This window comes from Leucopleurus acutus, assembly GCF_964270905.1.
Source record: "Leucopleurus acutus genome assembly, chromosome: 2".
Classification (NCBI taxonomy): domain Eukaryota; kingdom Metazoa; phylum Chordata; class Mammalia; order Artiodactyla; family Delphinidae; genus Leucopleurus; species Leucopleurus acutus.
In genome coordinates, this window is record NC_139143.1 from 164533290 (window position 1) to 164557170 (window position 23881).

The window sequence follows — 23881 nt, forward strand, 5'->3', positions numbered from 1 at the left end:
CAGGGAGTCCTGCTGCCACTCCCTTCAGAATCTCAGCCTGGCTCACCTCCTCCGCTGGCCATCCTGGTCCAAGCCCTCGGCCACTGCTGGCCTGGATGGCTGCCAGCCTGCTCACTGTTCTCCCCGCTTCCATTCTTCCCCTGCAGCCCCATCCTACCCTGAGCCCCCAGGGGGACCTCTCCGAAGTGCATCACAGAACCATGACGCCGTCCTGATGGAAACTCTCCAGGGGCCACAACGGAAACTCTCCAGGGGCCCCAAGCACACTTGCGATAACATCCAAGCTCCTCCGCAGGCGCACCGGCCCCTTCACAATCACCCCATCACCCGTCCCCGTGCCTCGCTGCCCCAGGAGAGGTGCCCCCAGACGCTCCTACCTCAGGGCCCTCGGCCTCTTTCCTGCCCTGACGCTCTCCTCCGGATCCTGGCACAGCTGCCCGCTCTTCTGGATTCAAGCCTCTGCCCCGTGTCACCTGTGAGAGCTGCCCCAGGTGTTCCTCATCACCCTCCCCCACTCCATCGCCCTCTGAGCACTTAGGAGCACCCAAGACCATCTTCTTCCCGTACTGTCTCTCCGCCTTAGCGTCAGTTCCAAGAGGGCAAACATTTGTGTCTGTTCTGTTTACTGCTGAACCCCATTACCAGGAAGTGCTAAGCAGACCAGTTAGCATTTGTTGACTAGTGGCTGAATGGATTTATACACAGACATACCCACCCCACAAAAATGCTCAAGCAGATACAACACGAAGATAGACACAAATATACGAATATGGGTAGAAACACCTCCACACATGCTCACAAAACAGACTAAACAGTCACAGAGACATCAAGAGTCCCTTCCCCTCCCCGTGGGAGTCATCCTAGTCGCTTCCCTAACCAGATCTGCCCTCTGCTTGAACCCAGTCTTAGGACTGGGAGTGGGGGGTCTCCAGCCTGGACAGAGAAGGGGGTCACTGGCCCACAGGCCTCAGGCTGTGCCTTCAGATATGTCTGCAATTTCCTCTCCCCCTTCCTTCCCTCCTCCTCTCTAAGGCTCCTGCCAAGAAGGCCTCCCCCTCACCCCATCCCAGCGCAGGAAGGGGGGCCCAAAAGCGGGGGCCTGGGAGTCTGGGCAGGAAGAAGACCCGGCTGCATGCTGATCACACACACACTGCAGGCACAAGCCCTGAGCCTGCGTGGAAATGCGTGCACGTGGAAATGCGTGCACGTGCACCAGCAGGTTTAGCCCAGAACCAAACACACCTCTGCCCCGGTGCAGAAGAGCACAGGGGCCAGCGGAGGCCCCGGGCTCGGTTCTGCAAGGCTGGCCTGGGCCTGGCTTGAAGCCAGAGTCCAACATTCATTAACCCTGCGTGACCAGAGCTGGGCCAGCTGGCCACACTCACTGCCTGGGCCCTGGGAGGAGGGGATGAGAGCCCCGGCCCTGGATTGTGGCTGAGGGTCTGGGGGAGGGTTGGAATCTGAGCTAGGGAAAGGGGCAGTCTTCCCTGGGTGAGGGGGCCTCCTGGGAGGAAGAGCAAGGTTTAGGGAAGGGGTTAAGAGCCCATGGTCAGAGAACAGTGGATTCAAATCCTGACCGTCTGGGTTAAGTTATTCAGTCCCTCTGTGACTCAGTTGACTCATCTGTCAAGTGGGGATAATGGTCCCAACGTTATAGGGTTGTTAGGATTAAATGAAAAAATATTGTAAAGGATTTAACACTGCCTGGCACCTACGGAGAACTCCATCCTCATTATTATTGTTGTTATTAGCAGCCTGGGGGCGGGTTCCTGCAACCGGCCTCCCCAGCGGTTTCCTGTCGGGGAGCAGACGGCCCCTCAGGCCTCGGCCCCACCCCACCCCTCCTCCCTGCAGCCCTCCTCTCCCCTTCCTCTCCCGGCCCTTTTCCTCCCCGCCTCCCCCGCCCCGCCCCGCCCAGTCCCTCCTCTTTCCTCGGAGGAAACTTTCCGCCGGCTGGTCCATCGGCCCTTGTCCGGCCCGCGCTGCTGCGGCCTGGGATCCGAGCCGGGCGGGCAGGTGACCGGGACCGGACGGGGCGGGAGCGGCCGGGCCCCGGGTGTCTGCGGCCGCCGGACGCGCCGGGGCCGGGCAGCGGGGAAGCGGGGCGCTGACGGTGAGTGAGCCCGGGCCTCCGGGCCCGGGGGTCCCCGCCGGGCGGGCGGGATGGGAGCAGGAGGCGGCTTCCCTTCCCGGAGCCCGCCCAGGGAGTAAGGAAGGCGCCCGCGTCTCTCTCCTCCATCCCGATTCCCGGACGGCGAAAGCGGGCCTCGTTTGGGGAACCCACCAGGGGACGGAGCCTCCTGCGGCTCACTCCCCCGACCCTCAGGTGTTGGGGCGTCTGCGCCCAGAGGAAGGGTCCCCCAGCCAGGGCCCAGGTCGGCAACGAAGTTAGGAAGCCGCTCTCTCCAGGGTGGAGCCTGGCTGGGGCTGCCCTTCCAGGGAGCAGAGCTGCCCCGAGGAGAAAGCGGGGTCAGGGTCGGCTCCAGAGGGGGAGAAGGGTCTGACCTTGCTGACCTCGCAGGCTGACAGGGGAGGTGCTCCCCCAGAGAAGCATGGATGCCCCCCGAAGGGACATGGAGTTGCTCAGCAACAGCCTGGCGGCCTACGCACACATCCGCGGTGAGGGCAGACCCCGGGACCTGGACCCCTCCCTGCCTCCTCAGGCCCCACTCCACCCCTTCCCTCCCCTCCTCCACGCCCCTGCCATGTAATCACCCTTAACCAGTCACTTACTCCCAAACCGCCCCCCACTCCCCCGACTTCCCGATGGAGGCTACCTAAGGTCCCTCAAATAGAGGGTATTGTCCTTGCCCCCCAAACTTAGAACCTGGAGTCTTTTAGAGATGGGATGACTCCCACGCGCCAGGCCCCCTCCGTGACTTCTGCCCTCTGACCCCCAGCTAACCCCGAGAGCTTCGGCCTCTACTTCGTGCTGGGTGTCTGCTTTGGCCTGCTGCTCACCCTGTGCCTACTAGTCATCAGCATCTCCTGTGCACCCCGCCCGCGGCCCCGAGGGCCCACTCCGCGCCGGGACCCCCGCAGCAGCACCCTGGAGGCCGAGGACGACGACGACGACGACGATGAGGATACGGTGACTCGGCCGGGCCCCGAGGTGTCCGCGGAGCCCGACGGGCCCCTGAGCGTCAACGTCTTCACTTCGGCGGAGGAGCTGGAGCGGGCGCAGCGGCTAGAGGAGCGGGAACGGATCCTGCGGGAGATCTGGCGCACTGGACAGCCAGACCTGCTGGGCACCGGCACGCTGGGGCCCAGCCCCACGGGCACGGGCACCCTGGGCCGCATGCACTATTACTGACCGGCCCCCAGAGCGTACTGGATATGCACAGGGGCTTCGAGCTGCCCCAGGACCTTTGGACTGCCCCTGCCCACGGTGCTATGGAGGCCCCGCCCCCACGGCTCCCCTGGTGCTGTTGGGCCTGGATTCCCGTCCCCTGGGAGACACCCTTCCCCCGTCCAGCCAGAAGGCCCTGGGGGTAGGGCAGGACGCAGGGTCCCCATCCCCTCTCTGGGGGACGGTTAAGAGGTGACGTGACCAATGAAAGCTGCATTCTCAGTGACTCAGTCTCCCTCTGTTATCCTTCCCCCTAATGACTCCCAAGCTCTTGCCATGCAGGGGGCCCCAGGGCTGAGACCCCTTTACCAGGCTGACCACCTCCTTCCACCCACCCGACGCCTCAGCACACATGCTTGCGTTCAATTCACACATGGCAAAAACACACTCCTGCACCCACACTCCACCGCCTCACCACAGGCGCACACACAAAAATCAACCGCATTCCTTACAACTGCATTCCTTACCGTCAAACGCCCGGGTACACGTTGCCCCTGTCCCTACAAATGCCCTAGTTTTCTGCATCATTGCAATCAGACACACACGCGCGCGCACGCACACAAGGCCTTGGAACCCTAACCTTGACGCTAAGGCGCTATTACGCCCAATGTAACCTGGGGTGCCTGAGCTGGCCTGTGGAGTTCGTGTGTCACTGCGTTCCAGAGCGGACAGTGAAGGCCACTGGGAGGGTTCCGGGCTGGAGAGCCGGCCTGCCCGGCCCCTCCCCTGGCGCACAGCTGGATTCTGGAATCCGGCCCCCGGGCAGAGGCCCGACCCCTCCTGGGCCCCTCCTGCCGGCCATTTCTCCAGCGCGGGGACTAGCGTCCGAAGGAGACACCCTCCCCCCTCGCCATCCGGTGGATAAAAATAGCCATGCGCAGGCCTTGGGAACGGTAATGGAAGCCACATGTTGGCCAGATGTGCCCAGGAGCGGCTGCCAGGAAAGCGGAGGGACGGGAGCGCAGAACGCCAGCCCCGCCCCGCTGCGCAGACCCCGCCCTGCAGGGACCAGGGAGGCGTGGCGCGCGTACACAGCAGAGTTTACTTTCTTGCGTTTCCCAAAATCGTGTGCAAGGACGTGGGTGGCCGGAGCCCGACTTCGCTCCAGGTCCCGCCGTAGTCCCTCCCGGGCCCACCCTCAGTGCGTCTGCGTCTGCGCGTGGATGGAGCCCAGGTTCCGGGACTCCTGGGTCCTCCGTGTCATCTGAACCTAGTGGAGAGAGGGCGTCTGGGGAGTGCCAGCCACCCACCCCCACCCCACCCCCGCCCCGCAGGGGACCCGCACCCCGCCCACCTCCAGCAACACGCGCTTCTCTCTCTCGCTCTTCAGCTCCTCCCAGATGTCAGTCAGCTTCTTTCTGCGGACGCGAGACCGAGGGGAAGGGGTGGGCCGGGCAGGCCTAGAGCCCGCACCCCTCTCCTCACCCCTACCCACTTACTCCAGCTGCACCCCCATCAGCTCCAGCGACCTCCTTAAAGCCTCCACCTCGTCCTTTATCCTCATCATGTCGTCTCTGTCACTTTTGCTATCTGTGAGATTTTGCGGGGCCGAGGGGTGGAGGGTGGGAGTCATTTGGGGCTCTGGAGTCAGCACGATAGGATGTGGATTCTTCTGAGCAGGGGATACCTCTTCGGGGGACACCTCCTCTTTGGGGGTAGCCTCATCCTTCGCTGGTGCCTCCTCCAGGAGAGTGGTAGCCTCTTCCTGGAGGCAGGCCTTCTCAAGGGCAGGCGTAGACCCTGACTTGGACGCGGACTCGGACTGGAGAGGGGAGCTGTCCCTCTTATCCAGGGGACGTTTCACCGTGCAGAGGGGATGCTCCTCTGGCATGTGAACCTCCTCTTGGGATTGAGCCCCACTGGCCCCAAGAGACCTGGCGTTTAGCAGGGCTTCCTCCGGAGAGAAGTGATGGAACTGAGTGTTGTCTCGGGTGGAGGCCTCTTCAGAGAGCACCTGTTTGGTGGTCAAGACCTTTCCTAGGGTGTGGGCCTCGTCCCCAGGAGGGGCCATCTTTGGACCAGGTGGGACTTCTGGGACCGGGACCTGATGCACAGAAAAGACCCTATCTGGTCTGGGGGCTTTGTCCTCCAGAGTTGAGGTCTCCTCTAGGATAGGGACCTTATCTGAAGTTAGGGATTCCTCTGGAGTGGGGGCCTTATCTGGAGACAAGGTCTTCTCCGGGCTGCGGGCATTGTCCAGAGGTGAGGTCTTCTCTGGGCTGCCGGCCTTATCCGGAGATGGGGTCTTCTCTAGGCTGGGGGTCTTGTCCAGAGTTGGGGTTTTATTCACACGAGGGGCCTTTGTAAGGCTGCTCTGCTCTTCGCCCTGTGGGGATGGGGGTGAGGTCTCAGCCGAGGGCTGGGTACCTGGACACTTTGAGTCTGGTTCCCCTTGGCCTGGGATCCTTCACACCACACCCCTGAGAACCAGACTCTGCCCAAGATCCCCACTCTCCCATGTCTTAGGCCTCTCACCTGACCGGCTGCAGAGTGTTGCTGTGAAGCCTGGGTTTGGGCTCGCTTTCTGCCACTCTGGCCTGGACACCCACTGAGGAAACTGCTGCTGGAGCCTGTGAGAGCAGACCCTCAGGGGCCCGGGCCTACTTGGACCCCAAGCCTCTCCCCATCTCTGTCCCTCAGCACAACACCCCAGGCCTCACCCACTGCAGGGAGGCATCGACACTTACTGCAGTTTCGGGAAGGGCACTTCTGACTGTCTCCGCTGGGTGTCCAAGATGGCCTGAAACATTTCTCCATCAGAACCGGGGATGGGGGCAGGGAGCAGCATTTCTTCTGTACCCTCCTCTTTCCCCCTCCGCCACCCTGCTCCTTACTTGGCTTTGCTTGGCCCAGTCGGGGCTGTCACCAGCTTCTGGACCGTAGGGAGGGCTGTTCTGGGCATCATCTTTTTGGGTTCCTTAATAGGAGCTGGGAGGGGAGAGGGGAGTGGGGCATTTGTTCACTCATCCATTCATCTAAGAGTCACTGTGCTGTGCACAGGGGACTAGTGACAGCAGATGAATTATATTTGACCCTGTCTCCTGGGAGCTCTGGGGACATTGACCATGGGAGCACCCCAAAGAGTCATCAGGGAAGGCTTCGTGGGGAGATGGCTCCGAATCCTGCCAGTTTTTAATCCGTGCTTTTCAAAGACCTGTACTCAGCTTAGTGCCCATGGCTGGTTCAGACGCTTCTCCTTCCTGGACCAAGGCAACGTCCTTCCCCCTTCCAGTCCACACTCCCTTCTCCGTCTTCTCTATCACATCTACTCCCTAAGAGATCTCACCCAGTCTTACGGGTTTTATTATCATCAATAAGCCAACAACTCCTAAATTTTCATCTCTAGCCCCTTCCTCTTCTCTGAACTCCAGACTCATACCCGACAGCCCTCTCAATATTTCCGCTTAACTTAGCATCACACACTTACCATAGCCAGAGCTAAACTCTTGCTTCCCAACCTCCTTGCCCTCAGAATCTGCCCCTCTCCCACTGCTCCCCATCTCGCCCACTCACTCAGACGACAAAGTGAGGAGTCCTCCCTGACGCCTTTATTTCCGTATGCTGCACATGCAAACCATCAGTAAGTCCTGTCTGCTCTAAACACATCCTGAATCCAGCCACTCATCCCCACCTCCACCACTAAGCACTCTAGATTGAGTCACACCATCTTCACTAGGACTGTCGCAGCAGCCTCCCACCTGGGCTTGGGCTGCACCCACCCTGCTTACGGTGTGCTCTCCCCACAGCAGCCAGAATGAGCTCATGTTCTACTGGGGAAGCAGACATAAACAAAAGGAGTAAACTGTGTAGTGTGTTAGGGATTTATTAGTAGTACAGAGGACGAATAAGCAGGGGAATGTATGATTTTAAATGAGATGGTCCTGAGAAGGCGACATCAGAGTGAGCATCTGAAGGCAGTCACACAAGTGACATTCATATCCACGGACACAGGAACAGCTACTCTGGCACACGCACACATGCTGAAATTGACTTGCACACACAATATCACACACAGATACAAACAAAATCCCCTGACTGTGGGTCGCAGTGGGCGAGAGCATGGATCCTATAGCCAGACAGCAGACTTGGAATTCCTGCTCTATTACTCACCAGTTGTGTGAGAACTTGGTTGGTAATTTAACCTTTCTGTGCCCTCATGTCCTCATCCATAAAACATGGATAACAAGAATACACATCCCGTAGGGCTGTTGTGAGGTTTGAGTGACTTAATCCACGTGAGGTGCTTAGCGTCTGCCATATAGTCAAAGCTCAGTAAATGTTAACTTTGACTCCTGCTTCTTGTAGTGTGGCTGATCAGGTGCTCTGTGGGGGCCTCCCACTAGAGAGCAATTATATCCTGCTTAGAATACAATTTTAAGGCACTGTTGGACATAAAAGAGGCAGGAGAAGCCCACAAAAAAGGGAGGAACTGGGGCCAGAAAGGAAGTGAGAGGGCAGCACGACTTTGCGGCTACAGAGCCTGGGGCCAGTGATGAGGAGCAGGTGCCCCATGTTCTGCTCCTTTGGCTCATCACAGGCCCAGAGCTCGGTAGCCAGACAGCAGCGAGAGCCTTGCACCACCTTCTTCCAGACGGCGGAAGTGGTCTCCGGTGGTTGGTGCCCCCTGGCTACTAGCAGAAGTAAAAGCGAGTCCTCGCTGGAAGAAGTTGTCCCCTACAGAGGTGTACAGAACTCCCCCACACTGAGATCATACACAAAGATCCTAAAACACACGAGAGGGCAGGCCACTGAGAGCAGGAGTCAGCAGACGCAACACACAGCAGATACTGGAAGTGTCAGGAAAAGAACACAGCATAGCTACATAGAGTATATTTGAAGAAATAAAGGATGAGCATGCAACAAAAGGACCATTAGGAATAAGCAGGAAGATTTTACAGGGAAAAAAAAAAAAGAATTCTGTACTACTAGAGATGATAAATAGCATATATGAAATAAAATGCAATGTGTAGGTTAAACAGCAGATTAAACCTAGATAAAAATCTAGAGAGAGAATTAGTAAACTAGAAGTAGAATGAGACAAGGAGTGAAAATTTGAAAGCAATGTTCAAAGGAAGAGGTAATAGAAGCAGGGTTTGACTATGGCCGAGTGAGGTAGGTGGTGGTTAAATACTCTGTCCACACAGCAACTATAAAGCTGGATAAAAATGGCAAAACAACCATTTCAGTGCTTGGATACTGACCAAAGACATAAAATAATTGCAGAAGCACTTGTGCTTGACAGTGTTCTTGCCTGCTCCCATCCCTCCCCCACCCCCTACTGCCTTGGTCCATGTGGATGTTCTGCAGGGTGGGATAGGTGGAGGATGAACAGCTTTACTGCCATGGTTGAAGAGAACTCAATCAATATGGGGTGCAGGGCTTCCCTGGTGGCGCAGTGGTTGAGAGTCTGCCTGCCAGTGTAGGGGACACGGGTTCAGGCCCTGGGCTGGGAGGATCCCACATGCCGCGGAGCAACTGGGCCCGTGAGCCACAGCTGCTGAGCCTGCGCGTCTGGAGCTTGTGTTCTGCAACACGACAGGCCGCGACAATGAGAGGCCCACGCACCGCGATGAAGAGTGGCCCCCACTCACCACAACTAGAGAAAGCCCTCACACAGAAATGAAGACCCAGCACAGCCTAAATAAATAAATAAATTTATAAAAAAGAAAGGCTTCCTCATCAGTCCTTTACACGTGTGTATGAATAAGCATCAAATCAACAGTTTAATCTCTCAGGACCATTTGCATTAAAAAAGAAAATATGGGGTGCAACCTTGGATTTGGCATTGGTTTCATTGATATGACACCAAAAGCACAAGCAACCAAAGAAAAAATAGGTCAGTGGGACTTCATCAAAATTTTAAACTTTTGCGCACAAAGGACAGCATCAAGAAAGTGAAAAGACAACCCAAAGAACGGGAGAAAATATTAGCAAATCATACATATGATAAGGGCCTTTTATCTAGAAAATATAAAGAACTCCAACAACTCAACAGTAAAAAGTCAATTCAGGGCTTCCCTGGTGGCGCAGTGGTTGCGAGTCCGCCTGCCGATGCGGGGGACACGGGTTCGTGCCCCGGTCCGGGAAGATCCCATATGCTGCGGAGCGGCTGGGCGCGTGAGCCATGGCCGCTGAGCGTGCGCGTCCGGAGCCTGTGCTCCGCAACGGGAGAGGCCACAACAGTGAAAGGCCCGCGTACCGCTAAGAAAGAAAAAAAAAAAAAAAGAAAAGAAAAAAAGTCAATTCAATTAAAAAATGGGCAAAGGACTCAGATTTTTTCAACATCATTAACTATCAAAGAAATGCAAAGCAAAACCACAATGAGATAGCATTACTTACCCACTAGGATGGTTACAATCAAAAGACAGATAATAACAAGTACTGGTGTGAATGTGGAGAAACTGGAGCCCTCATACACTGTTGGTGGGAATATAAAATGGTGCAACCACTTTGGAAAACAGTCTGCCAGTTCTTCCCAAAGTTAAACCAGAGTTATCATATCACCTAGCAATTCCTTTCATAGGTATATACCCAAGAGAAATGGAAACACATCCACATAAAATCTTGTACACTAATAAAGTTCATAGCCAAAAAGTAGAAACAATCCAAATATCCATCAACAAATGAATGGAAAAAGTGATACAATAGAATATTACTGGGCAATAAAAAGGAATGAAGTACAACACATACTACAAAATGGATAAACCCTGAAAACATTATTTGACGTGAAGGAAGCCCATTAAGAAGACCACATATTGTATGATATCATGTATATGAAATGTAGGCAGATCTATCAAGACAAAGTAGATTAGTGGTTGTGTTGGGATGAGGAGGAGAGAATAGGGAGACTGGTGGGGTAATGGCTAAAGAGTACAGTGGGTGACGAAAACATTCTAAAATTCATTGTGGTGGTGTTGCACAACTATGACTCTACTAAACACCACCGAATTGTACATTTAAATGAGTGAATTGTATGGTATGTCAATATATCTCAATAAAGCTGTTAACCTCCATTCCCCAAAAAAGATGGCAGGCCAGATTTGGCCCACAGACCATAATTTGCTAACTCTTAACCTAAACACCCCAATAAAAGGCAGAGATTGTCAAACTGAATTTAAAAAGCAAGATCCAGCTATATACTGTGAACAACAGATTCAAAGACACAAATAGGTTGACAGTAAAAGACTGGAGAAAGATATATCACATAAATAGTAACTATAATAATAACCATATATTAATATCAGACAAAACAAACTTCAAGATGAGAAAAATTACTGAAGACAAAGAGGGAGAGGTTATAATGATAAACAGGTAAGTACATCAGGAAGGGATAACAATGACAAATATACATGTGCCTAACAACAAAGCCTCAAAATATATAAAGCAAACACTGACAGAACTGAAAGGAGAAATAATTCAAAAATAATAGTTGGAGATTTTGTTCAGGAGAAAGGTTAAGACTTTGAATTTAGACTTGTTAAGTTAAATATACATGGCAAATTTCAAGAGCAACCACTAAAATAATACCAATAAAGTGTACTAATTCTAAATTAATGAAAAAAGTGAAATAAGAAAAAAAGGAGAAAATAAACATTTAAAAATATTGTGAAATAATTATGATCAATATAGTCTAAACTCATCAATTTATCACCAAAGAAAAAGACTGATAAACTAGAGTAAAAAGACAAAGGTGAGAGGGCAGACAGCAGAAGCAAGAAGAACGACAATCCTGCAGCCTGTGGAACAAAAACCACATTCACAGAAAGATAGACAAGATGAAAAGGCAGAGGGCTATGTACCAGATGAAGGAACAAGATAAAACCCCAGAAAAACAACTAAATGAAGTGGAGATAGGCAACCTTCCAGAAAAAGAATTCAGAATAATGATAGTGAAGATGATCCAGGACCTCGGAAAAAGAATGGAGGCAAAGATCGAGAAGATGCAAGAAACGTTTAACAAAGACCTAGAAGAATTAAAGAACAAACAAACAGAGATGAACAATACAATAACTGAAATGAAAATCACACTAGAAGGGATCAATAGCAGAATAACTGAGGCAGAAGAACGGATAAGTGACCTGGAAGAAAGAATGGTGGAATTCACTGCTGTGGAACAGAATAAAGAAAAAAGAATGAAAAGAAATGAAGACAGCCCAAGAGACCTCTGGGACAACATTAAATGCAACAACATTCACATTATAGGGGTCCCAGAAGGAGAAGAGACAGAGAAAGGACCCAAGAAAATATTTGAAGAGATTACAGTTGAAAACTTCCCTAACGTGGGAAAGGAAATAGCCACCCAAGTCCAGGAAGCGCAGCGAGTCCCATATAGGAGAAACCCAAGGAGAAACACGCCAAGACACATAGTAATCAAATTGGCAAAAATTAAAGACAAAGAAAAATTACTGAAAGCAGCAAGGGAAAAACGACAAATAACATACAAGGGAACTCCCATAAGGTCAACAGCTGATTTCTCAGCAGAAACTCTACAAGCCAGAAGGGAGTGGCATGATATACTTAAAGTGATGAAAGGGAAGAACCTACAACCAAGATTACTCTACCCGGCAAGGATCTCATTCAGATTCGATGGAGAAATCAAAAGCTTTACAGACAAGCAAAAGCTAAGAGAATTCAGCACACCAAACCAGCTCTACAACAAATGCTAAAGGAACTTCTCTAAGTGGGAAACACAAGAGAAGAAAAGGACCTACAAAAACAAACCCAAAATAATTAAGAAAATGGTCATAGGAACATACAAATCGATAATTACCTTAAACGTGAATGGATTAAGGGCTCCAACCAAAAGACAAAGGCTCACTGAATGGATACAAAAACAAGACCCATATATATGCTGTCTACAAGAGACCCACTTCAGACCTAGGGACACATACAGAATGAAAGTGAGGGGATGTAAAAAGATATTCCATGCAAATGGAAAACAAAAGAAAGCTGGAGTAGCAATACTCATATCAGATAAAATAGACTTTAAAATAAAGAATGTGGGCTTCTCTGGTGGCACAGTGGTTGAGAATCTGCCTGCCAATGCAGGGGACACGGGTTCGAGACCTGGTCTGGGAAGACCCCACATGCCGCGGAGCGACTGGGCCCGTGAGCCACAACTACTGAGCCTGCGCGTCTGGAGCCTGTGCTCCGCAACAAGAGAGGCCGCGACAGTTAGAGGCCCGCGCACCGCGATGAAGAGTGGCCCCCGTTCACCGCAACTAGAGAAAGCCCTCGCACGGAAACGAAGACCCAACACAGCCAAAAATAAGTAAATAAATAAATAATTTATAAAAAATAAAATAAAATAAAATAAAGAATGTTACAAGAGACAAGGAAGGACACTACATAATGCTCAAGGGATCAATCCAAGAAGAAGATATAACAATTATAAATATATATGCACCCAACACAGGAGCACCTCAATACATAAGGCAACTGCTAACAGCTATAAAAGAGGAAATCAACAGTACACAATAATAGTGGGGGACTTTAATACCTCACTTACACCAATGGACAGATCATCCAAAATGAAAATAAATAAGGAAACAGAAGCTTTAAATGACACAATAGACCAGATAGATTTAAGTGATATTTATAGGACATTCCATCCAAAAACAGCAGATTACACTTTCTTCTCAAGTGCACATGGAACATTCTCCAGGATAGATCACATCTTGGGTCACAAAGCAAGCCTCAGTAAATTTAAGAAAATTGAAATCATGTCAAGCATCTTTTCTGACCACAACGCTATGAGATTACAAATGAATTACAGGAAAAAAACATAGGGCTTCCCTGGTGGCTCAGTGGTTGAGAATCCACCTGCCAATGCAGGGGACACGGGTTCGAGCCCTGCTCAGGGAAGATCCCACATGCCGCAGAGCAACTAAGCCCAAGCACCACAACTACTCAGCCCGCACACCACAACTAGTGAAGACTGTGCACCTAGAGCCTGTGCTCCACAACAAGAGAAGCCACCACAATGGGAAACCCGCTCGCCGCAACTAGAGAAAGCCTGTGTGCAGCAATAAAGACCCGACGCAGCCATAAATAAAATAAATAAATTAAAAAAAAAAACACAAAAGACACAAACACATGGAGGCTAAACAATACATTACTAAATAACCAAGAGATCACTGAAGAAATCAAAGAGGAAATAAAAAAATACCTAGAGATAAATGACAATGAAAACATGATGATCCAAAACCTATGGGATGCAGCAAAAGCAGTTCTAAGAGGGAAGTTTATAGCTATACAAGCCTACCTCAAGAAACAAGAAAAATCTCAAATAAACAATCTAACCTTACACCTAAAGTAACTAGAGGAAGAAGAACAAACAAAATCCAAAGTTAGCAGAAGGAAAGAAATCATAAAGATCAAGCAGAAATAAATGAAATAGAAACTAAGAAAACAATAGCAAAGATCAATAAACTAAAAGCTGGTTCTCTGAGAAGGTAAACAAAATTGATAAACCATTAGCCAGGCTCATCAAGAAAAAGAGGGAGACGACTCAAATCAATAAAATTAGAAATGAAAAAGGAGAAGTTACAACAGACACCACAGAAATACAAAGCATCCTAAGAGACTACTACAAGCAACTCTATGCCAATAAAATGGACAACCTGGAAGAAATGGACGAATTCTTAGAAATGTATAACCTTCCAAGACTGAACCAGGAAGAAACAGAAAATATGAACAGACCAATCACAAGTAATGAAATTGAAACTTTGAATAAAAATCTTGCAACAAACAAAAGTCCAGGACTAGATGGCTTCACAGGCGAATTCTATCTAACATTTAGAGAAGAGCTAACACCCATCCTTCTCAAACTCTTCCAAAAAATTGCAGAGGAAGGAACACTCCCAAACTCATTCTACGAGGCCACCACCACCCTGATACCAAAACCAGACAAAGATACTACAAAAAAAGAAAATTACAGGGCTTCCCTGGTGGCGCAGTGGTTGAGAGTCCGCCTGCTGATGCAGGGGACACGGGTTCGTGCCCCGGTCCGGGAAGATCCCACATGCCGCAGAGCGACTAGGCCCGTGAGCCATGGCCGCTGAGCCTGCGCATCCGGAGCCTGTGCTCCGCAATGGGAGAGGCCACAGCAGTGAGAGCCCCGCGTACCACACAAAAAAAAAAAGGAAAAGAAAATTACAGACCAATATCACTGATGAATATAGATTCAAAAATCCTCAACAAAATACTAGCAAACAGAATCCAACAACACATTAAAAGGATCATACACCATGATCAAGTGGGATTTATCCCAGGGATGCAAGAATTCTTCAATGTACACAAATCAATGTGATACACCATACTAACAAATTGAAGAATAAAAACCATATGATCATCTCAATAGATGCAGAAAAAGCTTTTGACAAAATTCAACACCCATTTATGATAAAAACTCTCCAGAAAGTGGGCATAGAGGGAACCTACCTCAACATAATAAAGGCCATATATGACAAACCCACAGCAAACATTTCTCAATGGTGAAAAACTGAAAGCATTTCCTCTAACACCAGGAAGAAGACAAGGATGTCCATTCTCACCACTATTATTCAACATAGTTTTGGAAGTCCTAGCCACGGCAATCAGAGAAGAAAGAGAAATAAAAGGAATACAAATTAGAAAAGAAGAAGTAAAACTGTCACTGTTTGCAGATGACATGATACTATACATAGAGAATCCTAAAAATGCCACCAGAAAACTACTAGAGCTAATCAATGAATTTGGTAAAGTTGCAGGATACAAAATTAATGCACAGAAATCTCTTGCATTCCTATACATTAATGATGAAAAATCTGAACGAGAAATTAAGGAAACACTCCCATTTACCATTGCAACAAAAAGAATAAAATACCTAGGAATAAACCTACCTAGGGAGACAAAAGACCTGTATGCAGAAAACTATAAGACACTGATGAAAGAAATTAAAGATGATACCAACAGATGGAGAAATATACCATGTTCTTGGATTGGAAGAATCAATATTGTGAAAATGCCTATACTACCCAAAGCAATCTACAGATTCAATGCAATCCCTATCAAACTACCAATGGCATTTTTCACAGAACTAGAACAAAAAATCTTAAAATTTGTATGGAGACACAAAAGACCCCGAATAGCCAAAGCAGTCTTGAGGGAAAAAAACGGAGCTGGAGGAATCAGACTCCCTGACTTCAGACTGTACTACAGAGCTACAGTAATCAAGACAATATGGTACTGGCACAAAAACAGAGATATAGATCAATGGAGCAGGATAGAAAGCCCAGAGATAAACCCACGCACCTATGGTCAAGTAATCTATGACAAAGGAGGCAAGGATATACAATGGAGAAAAGACAGTCTCTTCAATAAGTGGTGCTGGGAAAACTGGACAGCTACATGTAAAAGAAGGAAATTAGAACACTCCCTAACACCATACACAAAAATAAACTCAAAATGGATTAGAGACCTAAATGTAAGACCGGACACTATAAAACTCTTAGAGGAAAACATAGGAACAACATTCTTTGACAGAAATCGCAGCAAGATCTTTTTTGATCCACTTCCTAGAGTAATGGAAATAAAAACAAAAATAAACAAATGGGGCCTAATGAAACTTCAAAGCTTTTGCACAGCAAAGGAAATGAAAAACAAGACGAAAAGACAACCCTCAAAATGGGAGAAAATATTTGCAAATGGATCAACGGACAAAGGACTATCTCCAAAATATATAAACAGTTCATGCAGCTCAATATTAAAGAAACAAACAACCCCATCCAAAAATGGGCAGAAGACCTAAATAGACATTTCTCCAAAGAAGACATACAGATGGCCGAGAAGCACATGAAAAGCTGCTTAACATCACTAATTATTAGAGAAATGCAAATCAAAACTACAATGAGGTATCACCTCACACCAGTTACAAGGGGAATCATCAGAAAATCCACAAACAACAAATGCTAGAGAGGGTGTGGAGTAAAGGGAACCCTCTTGCACTGTCGGTGGGAATGTAAGTTGATACAGCCACTATGGAGAACAGTATGGAGGTTCCTTAAAAAAACCAAAAATAGAATTACCATATGATCCAGCAATCCCACTACTGGGCATATACCCAGAGAAAACCATAATTCAAAAAGACACATGCACCCCAATGTTCACTGCAGCACTATTTACAATAGCCAGGTCATGGAAGCAACCTAAATTCCCATCAACAGACGAATGGATAAAGATGTGGCACATATATACAATGGATTATTACTCAGCCATAAAAAGGAGCGAAATTGGGTCATTTGTAGAGACGTGGATGCATCTAGAGACTGTCATACAGAGTGAAGTAAGTCAGAAAGAGAAATACAAATGTATATTAACGCATATTTGTGGAATCTAGAAAAATGGTACAGATGAACCAGTTTGCAAGGCAGAGAAAGAGACACAGATGTAGAAAACAAATGTATGGACACCAAGGGGGGAAAGGAGGGGGTGGGATGAATTGGGAGAATGAGATTAACATATATACACTAATATGTATAAAATAGAGAACTAATGAGAACCTGCTGTATAGCACAGGGAACTCTAGTTCACTTTGCTGTACAGTAGAAACTAACACAACATTGTAAAACAACTATACCCCAATTAAATATATATATATATATTAAAAACACTATGCACTTTAAAAAAAAAGAGAGAGAGGGAAAGAGGGAGGGAAGGGAGGGAGGGAGGGAGGGAGGGAGGAAGGAAGAAAGAAAGAATTTTAGCCAGAAGCCAGACTTGCTTATAACTATAAAGAAATTGAAGTAGTTTAAAATCTTCCCATAATGGAAGAAAAGAGGACCAGATGAATGTACAAGTAAGTTTTACCAGCTTACAATGAAAGATGATTCCCATCTTATGTAAGATCTAAAAGATATTTTAAAAACAAAAAAACATATTCCTTAACTCATTCATGGGGCCAGTATAATACTGATAATCAGATGAGGACAGTAAAAACAAATGCAAAAATCTGAAGGAAAAGAAAAAAAACTGGGAAGGTATCCCAACAGTATATGAAAAAATAATAAACCATGACCAATTTGAATTTATCCCAGGAATACAAGGGTGGCTTAATATTAGAAAATTCTACAAATATCTTTATTACATTGACAGATTAAAGAAGAAAACCTATATAATAATTTCAAAAGATTCATATAAACAATTTGAGAAAATTCGACACCCATTCTTTTTTTTTGCGGTACGTGGCCCTCTCACTGTTGTGGCCTCTCCCATTGCAGAACACAGGCTCTGGACGCGCAGGTTCAGCGGCCATGGCTCATGGCCCAGCCGCTCCGCAGCATGTGGGATCTTCCCGGACCGGGGCATGAACCCATGTCCCCTGCATCGGCAGGCGGACTCTCAACCACTGCGCCACCAGGGAAGCCCTTGACACCCATTCTTGATAAAATTTCTAAGCAAAAGAAACAGAAAGACCTTCCTTAACCAGACAAAAATATACCTACAAAAGATCTAAGCAAACATCATTGTTAAAGGGAAAAAGTTTGAAGCATTCCATTTAAAATCAGGAGCATGGTAATGATGTTCAGCATCACTATTTCTATTCAATATTGTATTGCGATCCTAGCCACTAGAGTAAAACAAGAAAATGAAATTAAAAGATATAAGATGTTGAAAGGAGAGAGCCAAACTGTCATTACTCACAGATTAAATGACTGTCTTCATAGAAAACCTATTAAGGATTTACAGATAAATTACTGAAATTATCAGCACCATGGGTGGCTATAAAATCAATATACAAAAATCAGTGCATTTCTATAGTCCTGTAAAAATAATAAAAAGGATATCTAATTTTTAAAATGACACAATAAAACTACATGCAGAAATAATAAATGGTGCTAGAACAAGTGACTGTCCATATGGAAAAACGTATAATTAGATCACTTATTAAAATCAATGCTGCATGGATAAAAGCATTTAAAAATGAAAAGCAACACTTTAAAAGTTTTAAAGAAAATATAAATGGACTGTTTTTCTGAATTTGGGGCAGGAAGGATTACTTAAACAAGAAAAAACCTGCTAACTATTAAAGATAAGATTGATATGTTTGCATTAAAATTAACTCCTAGATAAATATTGTATGTTATCACTTATATGTACTTATCACTTATATGTAGGATCTAAAAAACAAAACAAACAAATGACTATAACAAAATAGAAACAGATTCATAGACATAGAGAACAAACTAGTGGTTACCTGTGGGGAGAGGGAAGCGGGTGGGGCAAGATAGGGGTAGGGGATTAAAAGGTACAAACTACTCTGTGTAAAATAATTAATGGGAATTCCCTGGCAGTCCAGTGCTTTCACTGGACTGGTGCTTTCACTGGTGCTTTCACTGCCGTGGTCCTGGGTTCAATCCCTGGTCAGGGATCCCACATAAAAATAAGTTTTAAAAAATAAACAAACAAACAAATAAATAAGCTACATGGTGGGAATATAAGTTGGTACAACCACTATGGAGGACAGTATGGAGGTTCCTTAAAAAACTAAAAATAGAACTACCGTATATTCCACCAATCCCACTCCTGGGCATATATCTGGAGAAAACCATAATTCAAAAAGACACCTGCACCCCAATGTTCACTGCAGCACTATTTACAATAGCCAGGACATGGAGACAACCTAAATGTCCATCAACAGAGGAACAGATAGAGAAGATGTGGTACATATATACAATGGAATATTACTCAGCCATAAAAAAGAATGAAATAATGCCATTTGCAGCAACATGGGTGGACCTAGAGATTATCACACTAAATGAAGTAAGTCAAACAGAGAAAGACAAATATCATATGGTATCACTCATATGTGGAATCTAATTTTTTAAAATGATATATAAATAAATAAAGAAGCTACAAGGATTTATTGTACAGCACAGGGAATATAGCCAATATTCTGCAATAACTTTAAATGGAGTATAAGCTGTAAAAATTTTGAATCACTATGTTGTACACCTGAAACTAATATAATATTGTAAATCAACTATACTTCAAAAAAATTTTTTTAATTTAGAACTCCTATTCATCAAAAACCTCATTAAAAAAAAGAAAAGCCACAAACTGAAAGTATCTATAACATGTATAACACGTAATTCAGAATATATAAAGAACTTCCACAATTATTACTAACCAGGGAAATACAAATGAAGTCCACAATGAGATGCTATTTTGTGCTAGATTCACGAAAATAATGAAATCTGGTAATACCAAGTGTTGAAGAGGATTTGGATCAGTTTGATCTCTTATATACCAATGGTGTAGTGGTAAAAGTGTACAATGCCTTTGGAAACCAATGTGACTTGACCTCATAAAAGCTGAACATTTATATACCCTACACTCTAGCAGTGCCACTCCTAGGACTATATCCTAGAGAAACATTATACCTGCACACTGGAAGACAGGCACATGATAGAGTCTATGGCAGCACTATTTGTAATAGTAAATACTAGAGCCCTGCTGCTTCTGGTTCCAGCCTTGCAACCTCATCACAGCCCTCCTAGCCCCTCTTGTCTTTACTACTCAGCTCCTGCAACAGGAGTCCTGCTGCCAGAGGCTGGGCAAGTCCCTGAAAACACACACCATATCCAGAGAGCAGCTCCCAGGGGACTGAAGGCTTGAGGCAGACCTGGGGCCAGCAGTGGCTACTGGTTCATATTGGAAAGATAAAGGAGATTTTCTGTTTCCTGTTTTATAAATGTACATTTTTCACTTGGTATCTTACCAAATGTTTGTGTTTAAAACATATTAAACATCTAGTATTGCCGTTTTCTACTTGGCTTTAGCAAACAACAATAAATGAATTAAAAAATAAAACAAAATAAAAATAAAAACTAGAAACAACGAAAATGTCCAACATCAGGAATAGACCAGATACATAATTTGCGTTCAGTCCCACAAGGAATAGTATACAGCAGAGAAAAAGAAATGAACTGCATCTACACACAACATGGATGAATCTAAGAAACATAATGTTGATTGGAAACAGCAAGTCCCAGAAGACCATAAACATATGATGCCATTTTTATAGACCTCGAAAACAAACAAAAATAAATTAGGCACATACCAAAGTGAGTACCTTTAAAAACTCAAGGGAATTATTCAAAATTCAGGGTAGTGGTTAGGGTTACCTTTGATGTGGGGGAAGTAGCAGAAGGGAAAGAGAGAAGCACACAAACCACTAGCAATTTCTAGTTCTTGGGTTTGGGTGACAGACCATGGGCACTCATTATTAAGTTTGAAAACACATATATTATGTATAGTTTTTGATTACGTGAAATATTACATTAAAACATAAATTAAAGACACATCCCACGAATACAGTGATGCATAAACAGAACTATTCACTGACACACTTGATACATGAACACACAGTCTCAAAGACCCAGATACACTGATCCATACATTTCCTTACAAAATGAAACAGATACACTGATCCATACATTTCCTTACAAAATGAAACAAACCTAAACACATTCATTCATGAGAATGACAGCCACATTCTCTGGAGAGAAGAACAGGAACATACTAACACACACAAAGTGACACATTCCTAACACTGACCACATACATTCCTACCAGTCCCATGGGGAGGTACCTCCTAAGAGGGTGTACTGGACCACTGGGAAACTATGGGTGTTTATGAGCAACTGGACTGGTGGATCGTCTCCCAGAGATCACCCCCCCAATCCCAGGCTTCCCGGGCACCCACCTGATTCCCGGGATACCACTTTCCGTGGGACCAGCTTCTTGATCTATGCAGAAAAGAAGTGTCAGAATCTGAAGAGGAGCCCTCACATTTCTAGGTCCACCCTCATTTGTGGGTGGCCCTCCAGCTGTGTCCCGTGAGAGCCACAACCCCCAACTTTGATCAGCGTAGCCTGCCCCTTGCCACCTGAGTGCCTGGCTTCATACTCACCGGGGGTGGTGGGAGCACAAAGTTATCTGGGAAAAGTCCTCTTCTGCCTTGAGACTCTCCTTCCCACCAGCCCTTATCCTCTGTGGTCTGGGAGAGCAAGATGCCGTGGGGAGGTGAGCCAGATCCCCACGCTCCTTCCTTCCCCAAGCCCACCCTTCTCAACACCCCCGTCCCTGTGCCCTCCCCTGCCCTGTGCCTTTCACACCTTCCTCAGTACTTTCACCTCGTCCCCCCTCCGCAGCGCCAACTCATCTGGGGCCTCGGGATGATAGTCAAACAGGACCCTGTAGGTCTCAGGGTGGGAGACTGAAGGGAGGTCAGTTCACTGAAGCCAAACCCCCTCCCCGAACCATTCATCGGCTCCCTCCTCCATCAGTCTAGCTGGGTTCCCCCTCCCCCCAAGTCAGAGTAGCTTGGGGAGGAGGATTTGAAGGACCCTTTGGCTGGATGCTCACCTGTCCGCAGGTAGTCTGGAGGGCTGTCATAGGTCAGGCTGCTCAGCTAGTGGGGGAAGGGCGAGGAACAAGCTGAGCCCCCCAACACCCCCGCCCCTCCCAGCCAAGATGAACTCACCACCTCTTTGCCCACTCCACCCAATTTACCTTGGGAGCCCGCTGGGGACCAAGGCTGATTGAAGGCATGTCTGGGTTACCAAGGCCTGGTGGGGGATAGTGAGGTTAGGGGCGGGTGCTAATTCAGTTTAGGTCATGAGAGAGGTCAAACGGGTGATGGGGCAAGATGTGAGGATCACACGTTCAGGCCACTGGGGAGGGTCACTGAAGATTGTAGAGTCTGGTCACAGGGGTTCACGGGGTCACAGGGTCCAGGTCTCACTTGGGGGCCCACTGTCCAGCAACTCCACAAAGTTGGATGGGAGGGCTCCCAGCTGCCCGTTCTTCTTCCCCAGCCACCAGCCGTCCTCAATCTGGGGAGGGGGGAGGACGAAGGGGCATCTGGTTCTGCCCCAAGGGGCTCCCTAGGCATCTTAAACCCTGGTTCACCCCCCTCTCCCGATTCTGCCCGATGACCCCTCTCCTCTCTTGCTCCCCCACTTTCCCATTTCTGTGCCCCTCATCAGTCCCATCATCCACACCCTCACTGCACCCATGTCCCCTCATCCGGAGACATACTCCATCATCTCCCCCCAAACCCTCTCATCATCTCATCCCCTCACCTCCTTTATCACTTCCACAATCTCCCCAGCTTGCAGCTTCAGCTCGTCAGCCTGCTCCGGGCTGTAGCTGAAGTTCACTTTGCACCATCTTTGGCGGCCCGGAGATTCGACCTGGGTGACCTGGGGTCGGACGAGAGGGAGGTCGCTGGAGCCTCGAGCCCCAGTCCTCTGAGGGGGGCAGGGGCGGGCCGCGAGCGCCCCCTTGTACCTCCAGGCCCCGCCCCAGGGCGGAGCATTGTACTCGAGAACCAATCACGGGACGCACAGAGGCCACGCAGTCCCGCCCAGAGCCGCGCCCGTCTCGGCGAGCTGGAAAGACCTGGTGTGGGGCTGGGGGTGCTGCGCGCGCTCGCCCACCGCCCTGGCTCTCACCTCGGCGGCGCGCACAGCGCGGTTTCGGCGCCTCCCCCGAGCCGCGGAGAGTCTCAGGGATCTCCTACGAATGAGCGCACGGGCAGGGGGGCTCTCAGCTCCCGGGGGCGCGCGCTGAGAGCCACCCCACCCCCCGCCCGACCTCCGGCCCGGCCTCACCTGCACCAGGCACTCGGGGAAGAGGCCACAACGGCCCCCCAGCTCTCCACGCAGCCAGCCCCGTGCGGGCCCATTGCACACCTGCCGGACCACGTCCCCGTGCGCCAGGCTCAGCTCGTCCTTTTTCTGCGCGCTGTATCCGGCCAGGACCAGCACCTCTGCGGGCGGAGGATGGCGCTGGCACGCGGCTCAGAAGACCCCATTCAGGGCCGACTGGCCATGGCGCGAGTCCCAGGCCCCGTGTGGACAGCGGGAGAGCGGGGTGGTGGTGTAGGCTTTTATCGCTATTTCCACGCAGTTGCATAGAAGAGCTAACCCAAACCCTCTGCACATACCCATGGCTTCCGGGGCGCCTTCCGGAGCCGAGCAAGAAGGATGGTGCAGTCGCGTTCGCAGCCAACACTAGGTCCAGGTAGGGTGGGACAAGCAGCGAGATTGTGAAGCCAAGGAAGCGGAGACGCGAGCCGATAGGTCGGGCTCCAGGTGCAAGGAGTGCGTATGGGAGAGGGGGCGGCCCAGTTCGGCAGGTTCGGTCCCCAGACCGGGAGTGAGGACTCTGGGATCTCTGGCCAGTGCTGGGGTCACAGCTCCCCGACATGATCTTGTCTGCCTAGCCACCTAAGTTTCAGTCTAGCCACCTTCCCTCCTTCTCCCAGCCTTGGCCCTGAGGCTCCCACCCACCATTACTGGCCTACCCTCTCCGGGCTGACAAGCTTTTAGCTGCAGGGGAAGTGGGAAGAGGCACATAACCAGCAGGCAGCAAACGCTCTCGGGCGGGTCCTGGGTGGACGGGGTGGTTGCTCTGTGCGCACAAACCTATTGCTGCTTTCCCTGGGAGGCATATTCCTCCCTGGACCCCCTTCAAGGGAAGAGG

General features: G+C 48.5%; 2 protein-coding genes across 6 annotated transcripts; one reads left to right on the forward strand and one right to left on the reverse strand.

Annotated features, from left to right (window-relative positions):
• Nucleotides 1-1951: 1951 nt before the first annotated feature.
• Nucleotides 1952-3533, forward strand: EVA1B (eva-1 homolog B). 2 transcript variants are annotated; one of them, XM_082833737.1, is made up of 3 exons: nucleotides 1952-2113; nucleotides 2522-2619; nucleotides 2901-3533. In XM_082833737.1, the coding sequence occupies exons 2-3, from the start codon at nucleotides 2553-2555 to the stop codon at nucleotides 3311-3313; spliced, it is 480 nt and encodes a 159-aa protein (XP_082689863.1). In that variant the 5' UTR covers nucleotides 1952-2113; nucleotides 2522-2552; the 3' UTR covers nucleotides 3314-3533. The 2 variants fall into 2 exon arrangements, with proteins under 2 accessions (XP_082689863.1, XP_082689864.1); XM_082833738.1 differs by lacking the exon at nucleotides 1952-2113 and having other exon boundaries at nucleotides 2467-2619.
• A 672-nt stretch (nucleotides 3534-4205) lies between these two features.
• SH3D21 (SH3 domain containing 21) lies at nucleotides 4206-23416 on the reverse strand. 4 transcript variants are annotated; one of them, XM_082832826.1, is made up of 16 exons: nucleotides 23343-23416; nucleotides 23008-23165; nucleotides 22742-22912; nucleotides 22477-22596; nucleotides 22137-22227; nucleotides 21905-21960; nucleotides 21758-21803; nucleotides 21508-21608; nucleotides 21303-21389; nucleotides 21096-21138; nucleotides 6184-6277; nucleotides 6037-6089; nucleotides 5825-5919; nucleotides 4789-5675; nucleotides 4644-4707; nucleotides 4206-4559 (listed from the first exon to the last, which is right to left on the reverse strand). In XM_082832826.1, exons 1-16 carry the CDS (start codon nucleotides 23344-23346, stop codon nucleotides 4488-4490), a joined length of 2142 nt encoding a protein of 713 aa, XP_082688952.1. In that variant the 5' UTR covers nucleotides 23347-23416; the 3' UTR covers nucleotides 4206-4487. The 4 variants fall into 4 exon arrangements, with proteins under 4 accessions (XP_082688952.1, XP_082688951.1, XP_082688953.1 ...); XM_082832825.1 differs by having other exon boundaries at nucleotides 22685-22912; XM_082832827.1 differs by lacking the exon at nucleotides 22742-22912.
• Between the last annotated feature and the right edge of the window lie 465 nt (nucleotides 23417-23881).